The sequence below is a fragment of the Acanthisitta chloris genome, unplaced genomic scaffold (genome assembly GCF_000695815.1).
Source record: "Acanthisitta chloris isolate BGI_N310 unplaced genomic scaffold, ASM69581v1 scaffold1381, whole genome shotgun sequence".
Lineage (NCBI taxonomy): Eukaryota > Metazoa > Chordata > Aves > Passeriformes > Acanthisittidae > Acanthisitta > Acanthisitta chloris.
In genome coordinates, this window is record NW_008657481.1 from 31,372 (window position 1) to 45,576 (window position 14,205).

Sequence of the window (14,205 nt, forward strand, 5' to 3'; positions counted from 1 at the left end):
CTTGTAGCAACCTGTCTAGTGGAAGGTGTCCCTGCCCATGGCAGGGGGATTGGAACTAGACAATCTTTAAGGTCCTTTCTAACCCAAAGTGTTCTGTGATTCTGTGAAATGCCCTGCAAGGAAGGTAGGGATAACTTTCAAGGCCTTAGATCAAGTTGGAAAGTTAACCTCTCCCCTGATGCTTTATGCCTCAGTTTAATGATCTATGAGCCATCCAAATGAGTGACGAGAGAGATCTCCACTCTGTTTCACAAAGGATATTGAGGCAAGTTCATGTGCCAAAGTTGAAGGAGGAATGAGAGGGGAAATTTATTTTTCTGGCTCAGCTGGGAGAACTGCCAGATGTCCCACATAATCATCCCCCAATTCCAGGAGCAGTGCCCCCCATAATGCTTTTCCCGGAGTAACTATACCCTTTTCATTGTAACCTGCTCACAGTCCTGCACCAGTTTACACTGCTGCCAGCACTAATCAGAGCCCACATCACTCAGGGAAGATGCTGCACACTCACGGGTGGTTGAGTGTTGTGTATACATATTACTGACCTCCCCACAAGGTCCACCAACAATTAGATGACAGGGTAGGAAAATGGGGAAGAAAGGCTGATTTTCATGCTGTTGACAGGGACTTCACATGAGAACAATCACTTCCCATGAGAGCAAGGGTATCCAGGTGCAAAAGGAAGTCCCTTAGCCTAAGGCTCGTTAGACACTGTATGACGCCTCCTCACCCTGGTATCTAAAAGTATTTCAGCCTGAACCTTGGGAAGTCACCTTGTGAGCAGCAGATCTGCAATAAATCCTGTCTTGGACTAGGCAGAGGCATTGTGCCATGTGTTGTATCTGGGCAGCCTGCCACACCTGGATGTGTCGGGAATGATGAACATTGGCATCAGTTTTACATGAATGGATTTCTCTATGAAAACACATCTGAAGTACCTGTAACACCCTGCTGCCTTTTTCTTATAATTCACTGTTTCTCAGTTAAATCCACTTAAAAGGGTAAGAAACAAACTGGACATATGAACCCTTGAAGCTCAGAAGGGTATTATGGGCGTCCCCACCCTGTGCTCTGATTTAAGCCATGCCATCATCTATCATCCCAAAAGGACCATCAATACCCTTGCACCTCAACACTGCCAGTGCTTCACATCATCATCATCATCATTACATGGCTCTGACACCTTGTGTGTGAGACTCTATGGTCTCAAATGAAGGCACATGGAAATGCCCACCTGGAATGGAAGTGAGTAATGTCATCAATATTTCTGAAGATAGTGGATTTCTGGCTGGCAACAGCTCCTGGGACATTGGGACAGGTCTCTGTGTACTTAAGGTGATGAGTCTGGAGGAACTGTAGATCTTGAATGTAATCCTCTTCTGAGATCAACAGCTCCTGAATGAGAACACTGAAGGGAAGACAAAGAGAGGCAAAAATTCACAGAAAAATTATCACAATTATCCTTGACAGACTTTCAGGCTCTGAAGTAGAAATATATGATCAGAGGAACAGAATCCCTAGAGAGTGTTGACCAGATCCTGTCTGATCATAACAGGAACTTAGACATTTTGCTAATGAGAGTGTCTAATGACAGCCACTGCTACCTTACAGAAATCTACTGCTAGGGCAGGTAAAACAGAGCATGAGCATGAAAAGGATCTATGTAAAAGAGACAGTAGCAACTTCAATGCCATTTCACCCAATCAAAAAAGCAAATATCTCTATGAAAGCACACTCAGGAGTGTGTGGCTCTGTTAGGCAGTAACACTAGGGTGAGTGCTTTCCCTCCCTCTTCAGACATCATCCCCAGATATAGGGCACCCCAAAGCACACAGGTACTGCAGTTTAGGATTTTATGAAATGAGAGCTTCCAGAAAATCAGCATGTAAAACTGTCCTTTCAAGTTATCCAATATGAAAAGAAGTTTCCAGGGAGTGTTTAGAACCCCTTCCAGTGCCTAAAGGGGCTCCAAGAGAGCTGGAGAGGAACTCTTGAAAAGGGCATGGAGTGATAGGGCAAGGGGGAATGGCTTTAAAACTGACAGAGGGTCATTTTAGATTAGATGTTAGGAAGAAATTCTTTCCTGTGAGGGTGGTGAGGCACTGGCACAGGTTGCCCAGAGAAAATTTGGCTGCCCCATCCCTGGAAGTGTTCCAGGCCAGGTTGGATGGGGCTTGGAGCAACCTGGTCTAGTGGAAGGTGTTCCTGCCCATGCAGGGGGGTGGAATGAGATGATCTTGAAGGTCCCTTCCAACCCAAACCAATCTAGGATTCTATGATTTAGATTGCCTAGAATTTTCCTACGCTGAAAGCAATGGCAAAACCCAATCAAATATCACAAAACACAGGTCTGAGAGAATCAAGGGTTTGCTTGATTCTGGAAAAGGGTAGGTGGCAGGACTCAGCAAAGCAAACCCAGCGACTCTGACAGGGGGGACCTAGATGTTAACACTCATGTTGATTCAAAAGACAGAAAAACTCAAATGTGCAAATACCAAATGACACAAACTCACCTTAGCTTCCTTTTATACTCATCTTCAGAAACAAACTCTCCAGGAAACTCTGGAATTTCTGTTGTTCCCCACTCTGGTGACAACTACAATACAAGAAAAAACCCACATTATTCTTTCAAATCAACATGTTTTTATCAATGCACACTGAATAATATTCCTCATGTGCTCACATCAAACAATTCCTAAATAGTGTGAAATTCCTGTTTTTGCCGGAGAGTGATTAGGTCTTTCCAACCCAGGCACCTCTGCACATGCCAGAAATATTGTGTAATTAGAACATGAAAAACTTCAACCATGTTATAGACCTCTTCAACAACCTCCTCATCCATCACTCCTTGCAAAGGGGGTGGCTCTAAACTGCCAGAGTAGCAAGTAATTTTACATGACATAAAAACACAACAGGATGTTCAAGGCTAGGCTGGATGGGGCTTGGAGTGACCTGTTCTAGTGGAAGGTGTCCTTGCCCAGGGCAGGGGGTTGGGGCTAGGTGACTTTTTAAGGTCCCTTTCAACCCAAACTATTCTATGAATCTATGATCAATCACCTTTAATTTCTTGTCCAGATAAGCTGGAGATACCCAGCCCTGTCGAGAGGGACTAGACTTGGTGGGTTTAGTCCTGACCAGCCATTTCAGAGGATGAGCTGAATCAAGGACTTCCACATATTGTCCTTCCTTCAGAGTGATGGTCTCCCTGTCAGGTGCAGCAGGTATGTAGTCAGCAGTGACCATGTAGACATCGAAGATCTGTAGGCATGAAATGACAGTTATTTTATACTCTTCATTTCTCTTATGAAGAAATTCTCAACAAAATTCTTCTGACAACTCTATTCAAGGCCAAAGAAAATCAAGCTCTGACTTTCTGAAGCTCAGTCATGAAAGCAAAAGGTGCCAAATAATGGATGTTTTGATCATGTTGTCTTGAACAACTTGTTCAAGATCACATGTTGAGCATCAGAATTTGATTCTCTGTGCTGTCTATCACAGACCCAATATTGAACTACTAAATATACCTACTAATTGAAGCATATCCCTAAAGGGCATGAAGATCCTTAAACCAGAGGAGATTTAAGTAAAGTTTTCTCCTTGTGCCAAACTTGTCCATGGAGATATCATACCTCTCCTCTGGAATCCCCATCTTCAGATTCAGAGGAGGACTCCTGAGCAATGGATGAAGGTCTGGATCGTCCATGGCGAGGAGATGCAGAGGGAGTTTTTGATTCATCATCACTTTCTGCACCTGGGACTCGAAGTTTAGCTAAAAAGCAGAGCAACAGCAAAATGTGGATCTCCAATTTGAACATGAACCACATATATAATAATTTTCTATTTTATAAAAGCAAATGTTCCCTAGAAAAAGCACTTATAGTAGTATTTAGTGTGATATCCTATTGACATTTAGGATTAAACAAACAATTGGGATGTGTGAGTACATAATGCTGTGTGCCTACTGCACTGCAGTATTTGTTGGAGGGGTAATGCCTCTCTTTTTCCTCAAGCTAATATTTTACTAAAAGATGGTCAGGCAAAACATAATCCATTTAGTTCAGCAAATCATTGGATTACAGCACAGCTGTGCACAGAATTTTCAGCCTTAACTTGATTTTAAAATCCCATTGTGAGCTAAAACTTGAAGATGTGGAAAAGCTTGTAACTAGGATTGCTTTCCAACTCAGGAGTGATGAATATCTGAGGAACTCAAAATACCTTAGATGTGCGAAGTACAGTTCTATTTTTACAACTTACTGTAATAACTTGTGTTTTTTCTAGTTCAGAACTGTAGACTAAGACACAGTTTGGATGGACTGTCACTAAAATTTCTTAGTCCTGAGCATTTAAAAATGTTCAGATGCTTATGTAGGATGGCTATTTCAAAACCTGCTGCATAAATCTCCCTCATAACTAAATGATACCTAAAAAAATGACTGCATTTTTTTCTACAGTAATTGAACTGTGTTTGCCAGGTTCCTTACCCTGAGTTATTTTTGCAGATACCATTTCTGAGATACGTGAGGTGAGTTTCTGGAAGAACTCCTCTGAGCCAACATCAGCTAATGAAATAGGGCTTTTGGGGACACCTTCTTTGCCACCTTCAAGGTCTCCTGGAAAAGAGAGAATTTGCTATTAAGCAGGAAGTGTCATTGGAAAGTCATGTCTTTTATGAGTAACAAAATCTTCTATGCAAGGAAGGTCTAATTTTCTTCCCTTCTCCTGTTTTTGCAACTGTGCTTGCTCAAGTTCATCCAAATAATTCACTCTTGAACAGAGAGCAGTCCTGAAAAGTTCCAAATTTTCAGACAGTTTCAAGAAAACAGGTAGGTGGTAATCATGAAATACATCAACAATCTCAGTCGAAGATGTGAAGGGTAGGAGCGAGAGAAAATAGTTTCTCTTACCTTCTCTTGTTTCTGAGGAATGAATAGTTCTGAAAAAGAAAGTAAAGCAGAGTTAAAATTTAAAATGAAATGGATAGTAAGGAGACCTAAATGAGAAGCACATCCCCCCTTCTTCCACCCTGGGAATATTTATGTTAGAACCCTGGTTTGGGCTGCAGGTTTTGGGAGTTGATACACTTCAGGGTCACTATAAGAACTGAGAACTGTGGCACCTGGATCAATCATATGGGCATGGAAACTCTTGTATGTCTCAGTCTTCAAGGCAAATCCCATCTGGGAATTCTCCTCATTCCTGACTTTTATTTCAACCTGTTGTTTGAGAAGACCTGGCTGAGCTGGGAGTGCATTGCAAAACAGAGCAGCCTTCATCTCCCTGGCACTACTGGAACTTAATTCCCAGCTGACACTGAAATAAAACTTTACAGTCAGAGCCATTATGCCAAGTGGGATCTGTAGTCTCAATTTTAAGGGAACTAATGCTCAACAAACTTCCAGTAGTTTCACCAGGAAACCAAAATATGGAGAATATGTAGATAATGTCCTGCCAAGAGATCTGCTCCTATCACATCATGATGCTTGTGTGTTGGGAAAGAAGCTGACTACTGGTACTGCAGTGGTTTTGAAGTCCAAAGAGATCTTTGCTACACTGATAGCTTTTACTAGCACCAACTGTCAACACTGAGTGAAAATGTCTTCACAGATGTGAAGAACTACCAGAATTTACTTGCATCTCATGAAGAGTGTTTGTGGTGTTTCCCAAGACTACAGCTCTGTCAAAACTAATATCCTCATGTCAACATCTCTACTACTCCTGTGCTTTTTAAGAGGCAGGATAAACATTTTCATTGCACAAGCTGATCTGTCCTAATCGTCTCTCAGTATATAAGGAGCAGGAGGAAGCTCACTCCACTTGGTCTATAATAAAACATATAGCACTAAGTATGCCTGAGAATATGCCTATGTCCTTGGGAGAGGTTGCAGTCACACTGCAGCTTTCTTCCACTCCTTCACACTTCATAGGAAGACTGACCAAGCATTTTAGGGCAGACATATTCTCAAAGCTAATTTGTATTCAGGTGGATACTGCTTTTCCAACTGTATCTGCCTAGTATCCAAGCCAAACACAGTGAATTCAGGAGGTTATTCTTCAGGTGCATTTGTGAACAAGAAATTTGTGAAATAGATGCTTTTCATCTACTTTTTCCTGTGATGCAGGTGTATTTCAATGTTGCCAAGTAACAGTCAGACCTTGACCCTGTGAATTTCTTTGGCATTCTGCTTAGGAGATGAAAAAGTCAAAAAGCTGTGACATGACCTACCCAAATCTATTTATTTCTTTGATACTTGTTCCTGTCCTCCCTGACCACCAAGCATAAATGCCTGACCTTGATACTAGAGTATTCATTGCACTTTCCATCCTAGGACCTCAAACTATAATAACTCTGGTGCTGAGACATGAATATCAGATATCCTCAGTGAACACTGCCTAGAAGTGACTCATGGAAACTTCTGCAGGTTGTATCTGCACTGCTCCACTGCAGCATGGATGTCCAACCACTTACCCCAGTGTGGTCATGATGGCTTCTGACACCATCACACGCTCCTGGGTCAGAACTTCAGCCTCTTTCACTGCAAGATTAGAGTTTATCATTAGAAGACAGAAGGCAGAGAATGTTCTTGTTATGTATTTAATGTAGCCACATTTTCTAGACACAAATATCTGGAAACACTGGAATACTAAATCTGTAGCATTTCCTGACCTGGGATACATATTCCCACTCCTATGAAGTCAATAGTTTTATCTTCTCCCAATTTATGTAGATTTTGATTGCCCCATTTCTCTACACTACTCAAGCTATGATCCTGTAGCTCTTGTTACAGTAAAATGTGGGATGCAAGGAGTGATGACAGAAAAATAGAGTATTTCACAGTACTGCCTCAACTCCCAGTCTGTATTCCCTTGTACCCCATTTTACTGAAGGAATTGTGTCAGGAGAGGCCCTTGAAAGCTCTGTAAGAGGGAAATCAAGTAACTTTAACTGCCTTAAGGCAATTTTACATTGCAAAATAGCAGATTGAAGCACTCAAAATAATTTTTCAAATGCTGGGATTTTCTAGTAACTTTGCATTGCCTTTCTTTCTCTTTTTAGTTTGTGCTCAATTTGGTTGTTCCTTAGACTTTATCTTCTGTTTATACAGAAAACATGCTGCTGTTAATCCAAGATAGAAGCAGAAATCTAAAACATTATAGAAGTACAGTGTAATCATTTGCAAGACAACCAAAGTCATAGGTAATCTTGAGAGAATGCAATTTTTTGGATGTTATTTGATAGTTTCCTTACTGATCACCCTTGTTTTCTCCTCTTAAGCACTGTATAAAAGGGAAATACAGAGAATGGGTTTGTATTATAACAAAGATTTACCATCTGCCACTTCCAGGTTGGCAGTACAGATGGACTGACCAGCCTTGTTGGTAGCAATACATGTGTAAGCTCCACTGTACTTCTTTTTGACATCCAACAGGATCAGACTGTGATGCAGGTTTGAACTGGCAAGTTTATATCCAGGAGTGTCTGGTTTGATCCACAGGATGTCTTCCCGAGCCTCTTCTTTCATCCAAGTAATAGTTGGTGGTGGATGTCCTAAAGGAAAACCAATGCAATGAGCTTTAACCTTCCTAATCTTGCTCCTTCCTTACAAATATGAGCCATGCTATGAATAAAATGATGTTTTGATCTATTTCCTGATGCTTTCCCAACAATAACAGTCAGAATATGTAATAAAGGAACATAAACTATTTTACAGCACACTCATAAGGACATGAAATCTTTCTGTAAAAGAAAAACTGTTAATCAACACATCTGCATAAGACTAAGTGTTATTAACCCTGTTTTTACATACAGGAAAATGAAGGTGAAGACAAATAAGATGCTTTTGTGTAATGTCTCTTTGTATTAGATGTAAGTTGGGAATAGAATCACAGACTTCAGATACAGGAGATGAGGTTACAATGACTTGGGGCAGAGAGAGTCAAGAATGTGTTGTGAAGTTATGCAATTTTTTATGCAGAGAGACAATGTATCTATCCACTTACCTTCAACTTTCACAGACAATGTGATGCTTGCACCTTTTTTCACCTTTTTGTTAGTAAATCTTTCTAGGAACCTTGGTGGTATCAGCTGCTCATGGGAATCTGGAAATGACAGCATTGATGAAACATGGTGAGTTTAGACTGGAAAATTCCTGAGGGGCTCTGTTATCACCTGCTATGGCTTCTCTCACCTGTTTTTGATGGCTCTTCTTTCTCATAAGGATCTGTAACACAAGGAGAAAAAAACCAAAATGACAAATAGACCTTTCCATGCATGAGCTGAAGCAAAAAAAAACCTCACCAAAAAGGCTGCAGGGAATTACTCCTTGCAGGAGATATTACACAGAAATGTTGGTATGATTTCTAAGAGACCCTCAGTTTTAATAAAATGAACTTTTAAAGTGAATGAGATTGGGAAGGAATAAAATGTATGTTTATGAGACAACAATCAGACCCTAAAGAAGTGACATCTCATCTTCTTAAACAGTAAATTTATAGATGAATCAAGATTAAAGCACATCATCTTTCATGTACAGACTTCCCCATCTCACTTGAGTTACCTCGGTAGGTTTTCTCAAGAAAAACAACTATATCAAATGGGAAAAGCCACTGGAATAGAGAAAAGCAGGTGCCAAAAATAGTCCAACACCCACCTTTGACAACCAGCCTGGCTGAGGAATATGCAGAACCAGCAGAGTTGATGACAAATATCAAGTACTGGCCAGCATCTGCCTTAGTGACATTGCGAATTTCCAGTGAGTGGAATTCCTGCCTATCAGTCTTCAGGATGCGATCCGAGGCCTTCAAGGGTTGTCCATTTTTGAACCAATAGAGACGAGGCTGCGGGTACCCTGTGAGGAGCAGTTACAACACAGAAAACAGAATACATTGCCAATATTGATTTGGGAGCATCTCCAAACAGGCAGATCCTTCTGGACAGGAGGCAAGGAATCACCAGCTCTGCCCAGGGCTGCTGTTTCAAGGACTTATCCAATTAGGAATGGCTATTTATCTGTCATAGTTCTTTCCTATCTCATGAGTTTCTGGCACTCCCCATATTGGTTGCATGTGCAAATGCTTTACAGGTTGGAAAAGCAACGCTTAGATCTGATTTTCAATGTACACAAGTTGAAAAGTTGAAGCCAAATCAGTTCTCATTATGTTTATAGACAGCAATAGGAGAAAACAGGAGAATTCCTACCTCTCCCTACCACAGTCAACACCAGGAGGATGTTTGTGAAGTTTTTAGGTTGTGGCAGCAACACTCTCATAGAGTAAGGCAAGTCCATGGTTGTTTCATTTATTAAAGAAACTACAGGACACCCTTACGGTTTTTATTATTCCTTATTGTTCCTGTGTTCAGAGAAACACAGAGCTCAGTTTTCAGAAGCATATGCCTGTAATTAGGCCTGGAGACACAGAACAGGATGAGACACTGAATCTGCCTCAATCTGCTGCAAAACTTGATGTTCATCAGCATGAACACATTCTCCTAACTGGTGTGTGCAAACTGTGGTGCAGGACTGGGGTCACAGCTGCAGAAGAGGACATTGGAAAACTGTCTCCAGCACTTCACCCTGAGAGCAAATTTGAAACAACTGACAGTCTGTGGGCTCCACTCACCTTTCACCTTCAGGTGAAATTTAGCCAGTGATGCTCCAGGTGCCACATGAATATCATGAAGCTCATCAAAGATCTGGGGCAATTGCTCTTCCTCAGTGGTGGATTCCTCCTGTTCTCGGCTAGGAAGCAATTAGAATTAGAAAGAAGAAAGTCAGCAAGCCAGATAAGAGTTAGGAAACAGAATGACCTATTTTGGGTTAATTCAGGCTGTGGGTTTTGTCATCAGGAGAACAGATTCAGCACCATCTGACATTAAAAATAATGGAGTGATACCATGATGAAACATCCAGGCATGCCTGAGGGCAGCCAGAGCAAGTCAGCACATGATAAATGTCCAGCTGTTGCAGTTACTGCATCTCAGCTGGTCTTGCTGCTCCTTTATGACATTAAATTGGTCCTCTAGAAACCAGCCTTGACATAAACATACATATTGATCTCATCAAATCAGAAGACAGAAAGAGTGAGGGTTCAGTATTTTACCTTGAAATATAATCTTTGGCACTGTAGTAAGATGATGTCTCTGTTGCATCTGCTGCTGTCTCATAGTCGGTGCTGGTCACTGTTAAATGGGAAAAGCAGAGTTTTCTATAATTTGAGCTTTGATACTGTTTATCTTACTTATTATAATTCTTACTATAATATAGTAACTAGGGGACTTATAGTTGCCCTGCTAACTTGAGTGACTCTCAGGTTGATTGCACACTCCTTTTGCATCAGGATCCCACATGTCCCTGGATTATGGAAAACACCTCTGTTGACCTGAAAAGCTTTGCTCTGAGCCTTGCCTTGGAGCTGGAAAAACCCAGCTGAACCCAAGAGGTTTGCAAGTGAAAATTCTGTGGCCAACACAAAATTTTTTTTAATTTAAATGATGTTTTTCTTGAACAAAGAAATATCCACCTCTCAGCAGGACCCTTTCCTTGGATTTTCTAGAGTGATTTTGAGACTTACAATCCACTCGCAGCTCAGCCTTGGTTGAAGCAACTCCCATGTTGTTTTCAGCGAGGCAACGGTAAACACCCATGTCAGTGGGGACCACAGCTGTGATGATCAGCTGATGACACCCTTCCTGGTCCTCATTGATCATGTAGTGATCATTTTCTTCAATAGCTTTCCCATCCTTGAACCAGCGAACTGTGGGGAGTGGTTTGCCAATGACAATGCAGTCGAAGCTGACTGGATATCCATCTTGAACCTCTTGGTTTTGGAGCTCAGTCATGAACATGGGAGCTAAATTCAGGATAGATGGGAGAGAAGAAAGGAAAAACTTGGTTGTATGAAAAGACAGCGATCCTAGGCACACCTACAGGTTAGGTGGGGAAGTAATTGAAACCAGCAATAAGGAGAAAGGCTTGTGAGTGACAGTGGATGAGAAATGCAGCCAATGGAATCCTGGGCAGCATTAAAAGGAGTGTGGGCAACAGGTCAAAAGAGGTGATTCTTCCCCTCTGCTCTGCTCTTATGAGACCCCACCTGGAATACTGCATGCAGTTCTGGTGCTCTCAACATAAGAAGGACATGGAACTGTTGAAGCAAGGTCAGAGGAGGCCATGAAGTTGATATCAGGAGTGGAGTATCTCCCCTAAAAAGACAGGCTGAGGAAGTTGGGACTTCACCCACTGTGAAATCAATTGTGAAAAGGTCTATGAAGGCAGGCTGAGGGAGTTGGGGATGTTCAGCCTGGATAAGAGAAGACTGCATGGAGACCTCATAGCAACTTATCAGTATCTGAAGGGGCTACAAGGGAGCTGGAGAGGGACTCTATTAGGAACTGCCATGATAGGACAAGGGGTAATGGGTTCAAACTGAAGGAGGGGAAGTTAAATTAAATATTAGGAAAAAGTTTTTTTCTGTGAGGATGGTGAGACACTGGCACAGGTTTCCCAGGGAAGCTGTGGATGCCCCATCCCTGGCAGTGTTCAAAGCCAGGTTGGATAAAGCCTTGAGCAACCTGGTCTAGTGGGGATGTGTCCCTGCTCATGGCATGGGGTTAGGACGAGGGGATCTTTGAGGTCCATTGCAACACATAAAATTCTATGATTCTGTGTATTTTAAGGGCAGTGCTGCCCAGTACCTGAATACTTCTTGTTTCTAGGTTTTTTAATTGCGGAGTGATATCTTTTCTCTATGAAAAATTTCAAGAAGAAACTTCCTGATGAACACTATGAAGCTATTCCATAAGCACTGCAATACCACAGCTGCGAACTATATATTGCCTCTGTTCCTCTCCTTGTTGAAATGTCTCCCTCAGGACTGTTCTAAAAACTGATTCATTCATTTAAGTATAATAATCATAGCATTTATAGCCATATTATTGTAGTAGGAGACATTTCTATTGTGAAGAGCAGTTTTGCTACTGCCTCCCTCAAAATGAAAAACAACATAAAATACTTTTTTCCCCCAAAGTGCAAAGTTTCCAGAAAAATATCTGCACAAAAAAAAAAAAAGCTTTCTTGAATTTATTTGTGAGTGAAAAGAGAATATTGTGACCTGTGCAGATGTCTTTCCCAAGGAATAAACAATGTGTACTTCACCTACCTGTATCAGAAGTCAGCAAAGGTGGTGGAGGTCTTGCTACTGGTAGTGCAAACTTCCCAAGGGTGGGTGGTGATGCCTTCCCAATGCGCAATTCAATCTTTTTAGGGCCTTGTTCCAAAATGTCAATCTGCACAGGAATTCCCAGAGCACCAAACATCTCTCTGAATCGAGTAGCAGCTGTTTTTGCCTCAGACAAGATTTCAAACTTGATGTAGATGTACTGGTCATCCTCACGATATGTCTGATGGTCGACCACATCTATGTCCCCTTCATCTGCACTGACAAAGAGCTCTTCCTCCACATCAGATATCTCTGTTGAGATCTTAGCTCTGAAGAGTCTATGGAGTCTCCTTCCTGCCTTCCGGAAAGCATCATCCAGCTCACTGCCAGATGAGCTCTCTGTTTCACTGTCAGTGCTATGTTTAGCCTGCTTCTCCTTGAGAAGGACCTGAGGTTCCTGAGTGCCCACAACCACCTTAGCACTGTGTGAAGCCTTTCCAAATTTATTGGATACCTCACAGGTGTATTTACCTGCATCTTTCCTGTCCAGGCCAGCGATAATCAAGGAGCAGGTCCCATCACTATAGTTGTCTATGTGGTAGTAGCGACCATCTGAAAGCTCTTCCCCATCTTTCAGCCATCGGACATTCATGTCAGTTTTGCTGTGGGCCACACACTCCAGGTGCAGAGTGCTTCCAGGCTCACCAGAGAAGTCTTTGAAAGTCTCAGTAAACACTGGGCACTCATGTTGCTTCATCTCTTTCCTCACTTTGTAGCCTTTGAAAGCAGCTTGGATCTTCACAGCAGCCTTGTTCATGGAAGGATCGTCTAAATCTGGCAGTTCTGGTTCAGCTGGCTTAGCAGCTGTGGTGGTCATAGCAGTTTCTACACTGGACTTCTCCCACTGTTTCCATAATTTGCTTGTGGAAACAGACTGAACCTTGCTAGTAGCAGTGATACTTGTCTTTCCAGCTTTCTTGAGGTAGTTTACTAGTGAAGGTGTCCCAGCTCTAGACTCATCATCTGAGCTTGTGAAAGAGAAATCTGCTTCTCCTGTCCTAGCCAGCTCATCACATGTGGAATACTCCTCTGAGAAATAGTGAGACATCTCTGCTTCCTCCTTCCTCAGCTTCTGCAGCCTCTCATCCTCTTCAGGCAACTCACTGATGGAATCCAAGGTGGGCTCCCGGCTCATCCGACGTTTCTTGGCCAGGGCTTCCCACAGGACATGCAGATCTCCCTCCTGAGCAGCCTCAGGGGGCAATCTGGGCTGGACATGGCCATCCACCATCTCTTCTGTCTGGCTTGCAGGGGCTGCTTCCCTGGAAATCTCCTTTAACATTGCCGCTGTGGAAACTGGGGAGAATTAAACAGATAAGATGTTAAGAGACAAAGTCTGTGAATAAACTTTGAGAAAGCATGTGGAAATGTTACTCTAAAGCCTGAGCTTTAACTAAACATTCTGTTGAGAACAAAGTGTGAATTTACAGAATCATACAGAATGGGTAAGGATGGAAGGGACCACTGGAGATCATGTAGTCAAACCTTCCTGCTCAAGCAGGGTGCCCTAGAGCATGTTACTCAGGATTGTGTCCAGGTGGCTTTTGAATATCCCCAGAGAAGGAGACTCCACAATCTCTCTGAGATGTTAACTGGACATGGTCCCAGTCAATTTGTTCTAGGTGACACTGCTTTGAGAAGGGTGTGGACTATACTATCTTCAGAAACCCTTTCCAAACTCAAATATCCCATGATTCTATATATGCACTTAAAACATAGGCAAACAGCAACTTTATATTATTATTATTCCTTGCATATTTAAACCAAATAAATACATTTCTACCCTTTTTAAATGTTTCAGTTGATGAGCTATGTTACAGCTAGACAGGGTTTCACTGAATGTCTTGAACGGATCTCCAGGGGCTACGCTAGGAGCTGAGACTCCCATGTCACATGGACACACCTCCCTGTTTGGATGTGTCTAAGTCTGAAGGTTGTGGCTCACCCTCTGGGACACATTCATTTGCCTCTGCCTAGTGCTCAGTG

General features: G+C 42.2%; 1 protein-coding gene across 1 annotated transcript in view; it reads right to left on the minus strand.

Annotated features, from left to right (window-relative positions):
* Positions 1-14,205, minus strand: part of OBSCN (obscurin, cytoskeletal calmodulin and titin-interacting RhoGEF) — a gene marked incomplete at its 5' end in the record, with an annotated part of 106,066 nt that overhangs the window by 22,770 nt on the left and 69,091 nt on the right. The window contains 15 exons of the mRNA XM_009084716.1: positions 1,235-1,408; positions 2,514-2,596; positions 3,058-3,258; positions 3,630-3,769; positions 4,485-4,613; positions 4,908-4,936; positions 6,470-6,536; positions 7,331-7,549; positions 8,002-8,100; positions 8,190-8,222; positions 8,652-8,849; positions 9,622-9,740; positions 10,102-10,180; positions 10,573-10,851; positions 12,160-13,473. Of these exons, the coding sequence (XP_009082964.1) occupies positions 1,235-1,408; positions 2,514-2,596; positions 3,058-3,258; positions 3,630-3,769; positions 4,485-4,613; positions 4,908-4,936; positions 6,470-6,536; positions 7,331-7,549; positions 8,002-8,100; positions 8,190-8,222; positions 8,652-8,849; positions 9,622-9,740; positions 10,102-10,180; positions 10,573-10,851; positions 12,160-13,473 (3,163 nt within the window). The remainder of the gene's footprint in view (positions 1-1,234; positions 1,409-2,513; positions 2,597-3,057; positions 3,259-3,629; positions 3,770-4,484; positions 4,614-4,907; positions 4,937-6,469; positions 6,537-7,330; positions 7,550-8,001; positions 8,101-8,189; positions 8,223-8,651; positions 8,850-9,621; positions 9,741-10,101; positions 10,181-10,572; positions 10,852-12,159; positions 13,474-14,205) is intronic.